The 12,075-nt window shown below is 33.6% G+C and overlaps 1 protein-coding gene across 4 annotated transcripts in view; it reads right to left on the bottom strand.

Moving 5' to 3' along the window:
- Pfk (ATP-dependent 6-phosphofructokinase) overlaps positions 1-12,075 on the bottom strand; it is a 118,990-nt gene that overhangs the window by 35,999 nt on the left and 70,916 nt on the right. For all 4 annotated transcript variants that reach the window (XM_081755698.1, XM_081755697.1, XM_081755699.1 and 1 more), the window contains exons 11-14: positions 10,981-11,139; positions 8,973-9,125; positions 8,378-8,477; positions 5,999-6,125 (exon numbers count right to left, since the gene is read on the bottom strand). In XM_081755698.1, the coding sequence (XP_081611824.1) occupies positions 5,999-6,125; positions 8,378-8,477; positions 8,973-9,125; positions 10,981-11,139 (539 nt within the window). The remainder of the gene's footprint in view (positions 1-5,998; positions 6,126-8,377; positions 8,478-8,972; positions 9,126-10,980; positions 11,140-12,075) is intronic.

Consider the following 12,075-nt stretch of genomic DNA (forward strand, 5'->3'; position numbering starts at 1 on the left):
GTTTTCTGCCTGCTCGTGCTTTAAACTAACAATATCTTCCTTCAAACTAGCAACACTTTCTACCTGTTCCTTTTTCAAACCCTCAATTGTATCGTTAATCTGTGCGGACTGCTTTTCAAACAAAGCTTGGAGCATGTTCTTTAATTCCTCAGACTCGGACATTTTGTACAGGTTCAATAATCAATAACTAAAGAAAGCTAATAATTTCTCTAATTCAAACTAAAAATGCACTCTATTGGTTGCTAATGATTTCTCTAGAGGAACACAAACATAATAAAACACACAATCAACAACAGTTATTAAAAGTGAAACACATTTAGCAATGCACAAATTGGTCGCGGATATTGCTTTTATACTTATTAATACCAGTGCAGAATAAGAATAAACAAGGTCACCGTATTGTGAATGTGTCCCGAGCTGGTTTCTGGATCAAGTAACTATATCTTCCCGGGTTAGTTTCGGCACCAATTAAATATACTATGGCCTTGGTGAAAGGGGGTCGTACAAGCTTATTTACGTCTCTCGTTTACACTAATTTTGAACTAGAAATTTTCCCAATCATCCCTTCCACCGGGAAGTATACGCATGCTTTGCCAACTTTCCCCTGAGCTTGGGAAACACTCAAGCGGAAGAGTTGGTGGCAACGTGTTTGGTTGCGTCCGAACTATCCAAATATAAAAATTAATAAATGAAAATATCGACTTAACCTTTCTTATCTAACTGGAAATTTGGCGCGAGGGATAGTTCACTACATAAATATAATTAAAATCATGTACATTCCGCAACCTGTTCTCGCGTCTCCGTTCAGAACTAAAAACAATCACAAAAAAAAGAAATATCAGGCAAACAATTGAAACACTGGGACTCAGATATCAACCATTCATATTTAACAGAAAACAAAGTTAATAACTTTACATGCACTGGTTTTTACACGGAAAGTTGAATATTAAGATACACCTGAGCTGGAATGAACAAGGAGCATTATTCATGGATATCACTAAAACAACATTTTTATCAGTGATGTCGAATACACAACAACATCCAAAATAGTACTTTAAAATAACAACCTTTTTTTTTTCTTATGGAATTCCCTATCTAGCTAAACAACATGTAAAGAAAAGAAAAATAAAAATATTTACATGAGATAGTTGTACGCATGCGATTTAGTTGGTTGTGACCGATGATTCGTAAGCTTACGTTTATTATCAATTCTTTTCTCTTTTTTTTTTTTTTTAATTCGAGGTTCACTATTTAATGGCAGACGAGATATCCGGCGGATAAAACACAATTCCAAAACTAGTATCACTTTTTCATTCCGTCAACAAGTTCCTGAATTAGGCAGACTTGATTTAATGCTCGCGAGAATTTCTTTTCCTGATTGCTCCTATTACTTTAATTCACATTTACTTACGGTACATTGTCCTCAGAAATGGCGTGGTAACTTCGTTGTTCCTTTGGACCTGCAGAGCTCTAATGGAACCAATTGCATAAATTTCAAGTCTTCTTATTTAATAAGGTGATCGTTACTTCCAAAAATCATTTACACACGTTAAACTTTTTTGTGCATATTGTTCAAATCACGATGCTTTTAATAAAATGAAATTTCACTGACAAACTGTTTCACTGAATCGGGTCGTGTCCGCATCTGTTGAATCTTCCGCCCCGATTACTTAGCGTCCCTCAGGATTACACAAAGCATGTGAGCAGAGTACATTTAGGACGTAACATAGTTTCTGATTGGTCAGTCATTGAAAAGTCGTCCAATCACCAATCACTTTAGAAAATCACCGGAAGTACGAAATAGTCTAGTAGCTTCTAGAACTTTCTCGAAGCTGTTCAACCGGAAGTTTCAACATCTTTGAGACAAAGAATCTCTGCCTTGCACACACACACATTCACAAGAAAAGTCAGTTTGTGGCGTCGAAGAGAAGTCATATGCTGAACGAGCATGCACATAGTTGCCAACTACTATGTTTTATCACCAAAAGTCAATTATAAATTTAATAAAATATACGCATTAATTTTTCTTGCTGTCGGTGGTCGATAGCAAAACCAATCCACCATGAAGCCACGTGGACTGGGATTAAACCCGAGGACTCTGGACCAGAGGTATGCAATCTACAACTGAGAAATTGTGTCCGCACCCTAACATGGAGTTGATCAATATTATCACAATTTTCAATGGGAATACAATCATGACTATTTAAGCTTGAGTTTTGGTATTTCGCGCCCTTATGCAAGACCAAGGTTATAAAGGATGGGACCTAATATGTATGTGGGGCCTTGAGTAAGGCGAAGTTGGTAGGTGCACAAACCATAATGTAAGATCAACCCGTTCCCCATCACAATATATCACCTTCAAAAGAGTTGGATTAAGGGACCAAGCCACCGGACTCAGCGCACAGTGGAGTATTTGACCCTAAAACCCAGACAAAAGTCGAAAAAATAAAATTTGAAGAATACATGAAATAAAATTTATTTCTCTTTCTTCGATAACTGGTGGATCTTGTAAACATAAATTCCACTATTTAAATATGAAATGAACGTAAATAATAATTGCTGAAGTCACTCAATTTTTCTGGCCACGCGAATTTAAGTTAGTATGGCCGCGAGTACAGGCTTTGAGGCATTAATTTGAGTAATTGTATTAAGGTCATGATCAACAAAAAATGTTTTGTTTTAAAGGGCATTGATAGAAGTTTTAATTTTATGATGTGTGAACATACTAGCTCTAAGTCTTGGTGGTTAAATATGTAATGAAATGGCAAGAGCTTTTTGCAAGAAAAAATATAAAGTTTATAAGTTAAGAAGTGTTTTTGTTTATGTTCTGATTCTAGTTGATCAATGATTCCTTTTGCGTTTAAAAATTCAATCTTGTGTTAACTTAGTTCAAGAATAAAATTCTGCCCGTAATTGCCCCACGAAAATAAAAACAGTGTTTATAAATTATATCTAATTTGTTTTTGCTTGAGTTCAGAAGGCCTTACAGCAATTCCCTGACATAAACTTATGAGTTTAATCTTTAGTTGATTGAGTTTATACAGAAAAACAGAATTAATTTATTCAAGTGGGATTTCATGCAATTAATTCTATAATAAATGACATTTACTGAAACTTTTAGGTTCATAAACTGGACCATGAATTATGACAAATAAAATTTGTTGTCTGTCCTTGTTTGGATTGTCTATCCTTCATACAAGGATCAGGTTTTTCGAAACAATATTAAACTAAGCCTACAAAATCCCTATTAAACAATGACAAGGGAAATCAGAAGAAGAGAAAACCATAGTTAAAGAGGCGAAGAAAAGAAATTCAAACAAGTTTCAGAGAAGAGATGGGTTTGTTAGTGGACATCCCTAAGCAAGGCCATGGTAATACGAACGATGAGAACACTTCAAGGTTTTTTGCTGACCATGAAACTGCTGCCCGAAACACTGGTGTGGATTTAAACGAAATAAATAAATAAATAAATAAATAAAGACTATTCTGTAGGCAATTTCTAGTGGTCATGAAATAGACGTGGAAAAATTTCAGAACTTCGCTACTGCCACTGTAGAACTTTATGTGAAACTATATAATTGGTACCCGATGACTCCAGCCCTACATAAAGTTTTAATTCATGGCCCAGCAATTATTAAACATGATATTTTGCCTATTAAGCAACTGTGAGAGGAGGAAGTTGAGGCTAGAAACAAACATTTTCGACTAAGAGGACGTTGTTCAGCAATAATAGCAGCCCTCTTCAATGAGCGACATCCACATCGCGTCCTCCAGCCAAAAGAATAATTTCGATTTTTTCCTCTCGAGTTAACATCCCATCCTGCCTACAAGAAAAAAATAGAGACAGTCTGTTTCCGTCCATACAATGCTCCACACATAACAAAATTTAAGTCTGTATGATAACATAACCTATTCTAAATTTATTTACAACTTCAAAACCGTTGCAGATTTTCGACAAATAACTTTACCGTTGGATTTTTCTTCGAACGGGTTTAATATCACATGACCATATTGTTATTTAAAATAAACAAGTTGATTCCAATATGGCGGCCACCAAGATGGCGGACAACAACCTTAACCACTTCATAATGTTTCTTTCTACCACCAACATTGATCCCAATTGACTTCGGATTGACTGCATTTACAGTTTCTCAAATATTTAGCACCGTCCAGACTTTTGGCCACACCCTGTACAGCATATTTTAAAAAATGTATTGTTTTTCTATTTTATGTTTACGTTACTTTTCTATCCATTATTTAATGTAGCAAATGTTAATTAAGAACAAAACTAAGAATTTTATCTTAAAACGTTTCAAAGTATTTACCATAGACAGTTTAAAACAATACACAAGATAATGTAATTTCCCTGATTTTCTTGACTGTTCAAAACTGCAGGACCAGGTTTTGGCTAAAATGTATCTTTAAAACTACAGGTAAACACAATTTAATTTAATTTAATCGATTATTTTATGATGCTAAATGGTAAATATTTTTATTCGGGTTTTAAGAATAAATACTCCTATGCGGCGTCATGACCATTGCATGACATAAGCATGTAAACTTGCTCTCAGTGGTATCACAGTCAGTCCTCCATTGTCAGGATATTGCATACATATCGCTGGCATTCTTATAAACTGCACATTGTAACACAAAATAAGGATCACTCAGAACGACGGGTAGAGTTCTGCACATGAGTTACGAACCAACACGAACTGATCCCTCCTTTACACGTGGCATACTGTTAGCGATGAGACCTATTTCTATTTGAATGGAGAAGTCAATTAGTATAATATTGTACTGATGAGACAGAAATTCGAACTGGGTTGATCCGAGTAACAAACATAGCATTACATAGTCCTGTAATGTGGTGTGCCATATGAGACATACGCATCATTGGTCCATTTTTTATCGACACTATCATAACGGCACAACAGTACCTGACACTCATGCAAGAACGCGTATTTCCTCTTTTTCTGAACCAATACAGCAATATCCCTTCTTATTTTTAACACGACGGGGCCCCTCTATGGCATTGGTTTCCATCAATAGCTCGATGCACAACTGTCAGGGAAGAATAGCTGCCTAGACCATCTAACCTAACACGTGATTTCTATGTGTAGGGCCATGCATATGCTAAGAAACCTCGCGATATAAGGCGCCTTCAGGAACACATTATGCACACATGTGAACAGATTTCACAGGACATTCACCTGTGTGTACAGTAGGAGTGGATACGATGACTACGGTTGTGCATTAGATGAGATGGCCATCTTATAGAACATGTGATATAGTGTGCCATTGGCAGGCGATTTTAAAACTTCCAGTGTTCATAAATGCAAAACATACAGGATATGAAAGAAACAATTACATTTTTGGATTTCTGATGTCACGCTGGTGTTGCTTGATATGTGAGATGTCCTTTTACATTTGAAATTTCGAACTTACATTTGAGATTATGATCATGTTCCTTACAAGTTGCGGCCTCCTCTCCACTACTACCTCCCATTAATATATTTTATATTTTCCTCTCAGATTTCAAAATAAGAGGGTGTCCATTTTTTTTTTTTTTTTTTTTTTTTTTTTTTTTTTTTTTTTTACTTGCCCTATACATTAGAAAATATACGCAATACTTTAAAACACAATCGAGATAACAATAATGGGTGATTTCAACACTAAAGTCGGTCAGATAGATGCTTAGTACAAAGTAACTGGCAAGTATACACAACACGAACGCACAGAGGAAAATGCATCTTTATTAATATAATTCGCGATCAGAAACTATATATATAAAAAAACTGTGTTCCTACACAAGAAAATTCATATGGATACTTGGAAGATACCTGACTATGACACAAATCACAGACATCAGAGCTTTACAAACCAGATTTATATTTTCATTGAATTCGTGGCTATAAAGAATATGATGTGAACAAAAATCGATTGATTTCTCTAGTTCTTCATATGAAGCATAAAATAGTTTTTTTCAACATGTATTTACCTCAGAATAAGACCTCTCTGTACTCCTTCTGCCATCTTAGATGCCATATGATAGACGTCTTTCTGCAAATCCTTAATTGTGAACTTTTCTTCGAATATGTATGCTGCATCTGCACCTCCAGCAAGACCTACAATATAACATAAAAAAGCTGTGCTACACCTATGAAATAGCTACTACATTCATTCATTTCTGAAAAGTATTTTTTTCTTTTTTACAAGCATTCAGTTTGTAACAGAAAAAAACAGAACCTTATTCATCCACCAATCTTTATAGAAAGATTTGTATTTCTACATACAGGAGAATTTAAAACACACTAAGTCGCGCTAATTCTTAATAATAATAAAGTCACGGTAATAGATGTCTTTACCTGCGCCATTGCTTACCAGTCTGACGCTAATAGAGGTCGATAATGTACAGGGAATTTACCGATTTTAAACTATTATGACGACCTGATTGCAATAGAGAAGCTGTATTGATTCAGTTTAATTATTTCAAAATAGGATAAGGGCCGTAACATATAAACTTGAGCATTAATATTTATGTATTACGCAAACTCAAAATAACAATATTTAAAATAAATAAATCAGAAAATAACAGACAATATGTCTAATTACAATTTCCAGTACACAAACTCATATCAAATTATGAACAAAACATCACAAAGACAAACATATACATTAAATAACATGAACCATACATTATAAATTGCAATATATGCAAATCATATATATATCTATATAGTGTTATTGAAAAAGTGCGCCGGTTGTGTTTCATCAAATTATGAACTTATTTTTTCAAAACACACTAACAAAATTCATAAACATGTTCATCACACATTCTGATTTCAGGTATGTTGAATAACGTCGGGCATATACCTCCTCTACTGAGCTGGCATGCAATAACTCTGTTCGTGAAATTCGTATGATTCCCTGACAAGTTTCCACTTGGATTTCGCCGACGACACTTCGAATTTCCTCCTTTAATTCACGAATGGAATGGAGTTTAATGACAAACACCAATGATTTAAGAGTACCCCAAAGTAAAAAGTTATAAGGAGTTAAGTAGCCTGACAGTTGCTGCATAACTTTCTTCGTTCTGATAAAAAGTTTTCACAATTAGCACACGTTGCGCTATAATAAACTGCTCCATGGCTAGACACAGATTGAAGAAATGCGAGAAATCCAGACGAAAACTACAATCGGAATGTTTGTGGGTAGAGCAACAATACAAAACAACAAAACAATGTCGGCAACCGAGAAAGAAAAATTTGCAAGATAATCCAAAACCGGCGCGCTTTTTGAATAACTATATATAACCTTCAACCTGTCACACAATATTAATGAAGTTGTTTCTGAAGCAAATTAAATCCTCAACAATCACAACAACATTGACCAAATCATTTGCAGTTGATAAGCACTTTTTAAGCAGGCGGTATTTCGAAACATCATCATCAAGTAATAATAATAAACTTGTGAACTTAATAAACCTGTGAAACTTTATTTTTTGTGAATTTTTACAGTATCTAGACTTCAGCTTTCAATATTTTCCCCCTACTTTTCTATACATGAGGTAAGTTATGAGAACCAAATCAAATTCTAGTGTTCGTAGGAGAAGTCATCCTGATATCCTTCTTGTGAAATTAAGTGATATTTAGCACAAATAACAGTACTGGAGTTTTAGTGTAAGCCTATTACTTCGAGTCTAGCTTATCTTCTAACACCTTCATCCATACCACAGTATCTTGAAGTTTCTAACTGAGCTGCTTGATGTTTTTACATGTTTAGTCTTTCAAATCAAAACAATTATAGATTTAAAAAAAAAAAATTCTAAAAACATACAGAGCTGTCCAATCACTGAAATTTATTCACAGAAAAGTACTGAGAAAAATACATAACTGAAATGTAAACTCTCTTGTATTTTAGTGATTGAACACTTTTGGAAGTTTTCAGTCTTCTTAGAAATAGTCTATGAATTTGGTGAAAAAAAAAAAAAAAAAAAAAGATTAAACATGTAAAAATAAATCAAGCAACTCTGTTAGAAACTACAAGGTATTGTGACCCGAATGAAGCTAGAGAACACTGAAATGATAGGCTTATAATACAACTCCAATACGTTAAGGTATAGTACTGTAATGTTCTTATTATAAAAGTGCGTATTTTACAAGCATGAAAACTAATTTGTTGCTGATATTTATGATAATTCACACATCGGAACATTTCACATATTAATTTCATATTTCTATACCAATCAGAACAAATATATGAAGTAAAATCAAAATAGCTCAACGGACATACAAAGGACGACAAAAGTAAAAATTAACCACGTCCATTCGTAGCGAATAAACAATTAATTTTAACTACGTAGAAACAAAGCCTTTACCTGCCAAAGTAGCAAGATAGCCGCAAAATCCACCCATTGTTTCTATTACGAATACTCGTCGTTTTGTACCTTGCGCAGACTGGCGAATTCTGTCGCAAATCTACAAGAAAAAAAGATTATTTTTGTCTTCCGACATAATACCTTGTTTCACTTTATATATATATATATATATATATATATATATATATATATATATATGTGTGTGTGTGTGTGTGTGTGTGTGTAAAGTAGCATGACAAAATCGTGTTATTTTTTTTGAATGGACAGATCAAAAGATAGGGATAATCTTGAAATGATGTTTATAAGAAGCCTTAAAAATTAATAACATTTATATTCTAAATTATCTGATTTAACCTGCACAGTTGCATGTTTTGATAAAAGGCTTGAAAGAAAATATTCAGATGGACGACGATACAACATTGTTGATTGGAGGACTATCTACAAATAAATACTTAGGCTTCTGAAAGAAATGATTGTCCAATTTTATTTTGGACACGACTGTTCAATAGACTTCTTATAACAAAAATGACTTCAACACACAATAGCAATCGCAAATGAAGTACTTAAACAACAGCAAATATATTGCTATACATACCTCAGTAATTTCGTTCAAGGCAGTGTCGCACCCCAAAGAGAAATCGGTTCCTGGTACATTATTGCTGATAGTAGCTGGTATCACAACAATTGGAATACAAAATTCAGGATGCTTCTCCCTATTTTCAACCAACTGGATTCCAGCTTGGTAAGCCTAGAAACAATAGACAACAATACATACGAATTAAATTGTTGTTAATATCTGTTAAATACAACTATACAAATATAGTAGTTTACACTAGAATTGATTTATAAAGGTCATCCTTCATAGTATCCGTTTCCTATAGCGTACTCCAGTCTTCTATATCCTGGTTGTGCTTTACCAATTAAATTGGAACTGTCTTGCACGTCTTAACGCTGTAAGCAGGGTTGTTAACACTAATATTACCTCATTTTACACCACATGTTGCCATTTGCACATCGCCTATTATGATCAAAAATGATTGTATACAAAAAAAGTCTGTCAATTATACTGATTTTTTTTATGTCGAATTGGTTGCTGTTAAAATGATGATATTGGGTTATCTATATCTATTGTGAACGGTACTTAGTTCATGTAAATTTTGGCAATAAGCGTATTATAAATTATATAGTAATCGGAAAAAAGGCAGAAGAAAAATATTTAATGTCTATTTAAAAAAAGTGATTTGATCAACTAATTTTATCACTCACGATTATTCTTTTGGAAAATATACTTGGTGACTAGTACTAGAATGAATTAAATATTAATAATATCAGTGTTCTGGGTATACTAATTACGAATAATCAACGAATTTATATTATATATATTGGCGAGGGAAATAGAAAATACGCATTATAATAGCGTCAAACAAGAATAAAAACTGGAATGAATGAATGATAACCTGTCTTTAAGAAAAATATTTTCAATTTATCGTACGTTGTTTCACTGAAAACCATGACAGATTACGTAGTTAGCAAATAAATAGTAGTTCATAAAGTATAGGATCTTTAGGATAGTCGAAAGTAAATATCAGCTGTGACAATATAAGAAGAATAATGGAAACAAACTTGTTTCCGGTTTCCTGCAATGAATGAAAAAATGAAAAAAAAAAAGGATTGAGAATTGATTTAGTATACAAGAATCAAACTGGAAGCGACATCCGAATTAATTAATGATCTATAGAGGGAATGGAGATTACTCCCGCGTACTGTCATCCCTGTTACTGAGACAAATACAAAGAATGCAAGCATAATATAAACTCAACAAAAGAAAATACAAAGTGCAGAAACACAATCACTATTAAGGAATATTAATTTACTTTCAGTCCACGTAGTAATATGTTGTGGACAGAGTTTAAAGGGTCCAACTTCAAATTTACATGCCTTTCTCTAACGAGCCGCAGTGGTTCAGTGGTAGAGTTCACCTCTGACGCGTGGGGTTCCTCGTTCGATCCCAGTTTCCGCCAAGTGCGCTTGATAGTGAACAAACACCGCATGCGTGCGTTTTCTCAGAGGTCTCTCGTTTCTTCCCGTTTTCGTCATTCCCCATTATCATCCATCTCGTCATCACAGTCTTCCTTAGCCTCGGCACATAATCGTGGGACGTTAAAAAACTTCCTTTAAACTGAAAATTAACCTTATAACTGGTATTGAATGTTCTAAGCATCATTGTAAATGTACTTACTTGTAGAAAACCTGAAACAAATTAAATTTTGAATCTTGTTTCCCTTGTTAACAGAAATGGTATGACTAGATATTTTTCATCCATAACTGTTACAGGAGGGAAACAATGATACAAATTCAATCATAGTATCTAATAAATGAAACATATTTAATGTAATTACATTGCAGTAAATGTACGTATTTTGATCATGTTTTAAACACTTGTTTTTCTAGGTGGCGAAGGATTAGTTAAAGTCATTTTATTTGGTGACTAGAGTAAATTTATTTAGCATGCTTAAATTAATGTCAGTCTAACACGGCCTAATTTACTAAGAGTATAACACATATTTACCATATCTTAAGGAGAAAAGTGTAGGGAATCTCACCTCAAATCCACCAATGATTAGCAAGCCTTGAATATGAAACTCTGTAAGGCGAGCTGCAATTTGGTCCAATCTGTTTCCAGGTAGCGTTCGCTTCGTTCCCAAATAGGCTCCTCCTTGACCGACCCAGCCGGTTACATCTGACCAATCCAACACCTGAATCTATAACATGATCATATTGTTTACAATCAATGAACAGGAAAGCACAAAAGCTGCATCCATTTAAATATACACAATAAAACTAGTAACATATATAGATGATAGAAAAGTCACTGAACGTAATTTTCAATATTATTTAGTGAGGGTAAAAAATATGACAATGATGACTCCTGCACTGCCCAAGAGTTCAAGGTTAGCAGATTTATGTTAATCACAATTAAATGTTCAGTTTTTATAAACACGATTGCCTATTATGTTTACTTCTCTTTTCCTTTCTGTTCCTTTATAAATTAAATTACAGTCACAGAACTATCTGAAAGGATCTTCTCTATGCAGAGCCTTTAGTGTCATGTGATACATGGACTTATATGAAAGGTATCTACTCTTAAATATCTCACATTTTTGCATATTCCACAACGAAAAACGAATCTGCAGATTGTCTGAATGTACATTATAGTAATTCCTAAAAGGATTCAAATACAATATACATTAAATTAACTTATGGGATTGCAAACATATAAGAGCACTTTCAATTATTATCAATTATTCCACTACTTCAAATTTTACGAAGTTACAATTCACTGAAACCATGTGTGTATTTGTTTACGTAAATTTTTAATATCACACATTGGTAAAAATCTTGCTTTGTCTCTTAAATAAAATAAAATAAAATAAAATAAATAAATAAATAAATAATAATAATAAAAAAACTGACAACCTTAATCTCAAAATAACTACCAATCCTGCTTTTCATAGGAGAGTTCCTTTGTGGCGAAATAAAATAACCAACGAAACCACAATCAACTCTAGGAAAGTTTTCAATTTTGACAAAAGTTTAGAAACAGTTGTTAGGCGTCTTCAACTTTCTCCTTTTTGTCTTTATGAATTGATATTTGTTCAGTACACTTTTAAGAACTTACATGAATAAAATTCATACTA

Source organism: Thermobia domestica, chromosome 4 (assembly GCF_964235325.1).
Source record: "Thermobia domestica chromosome 4, izTheDome1.hap1.1, whole genome shotgun sequence".
Taxonomy (NCBI): domain Eukaryota; kingdom Metazoa; phylum Arthropoda; class Insecta; order Zygentoma; family Lepismatidae; genus Thermobia; species Thermobia domestica.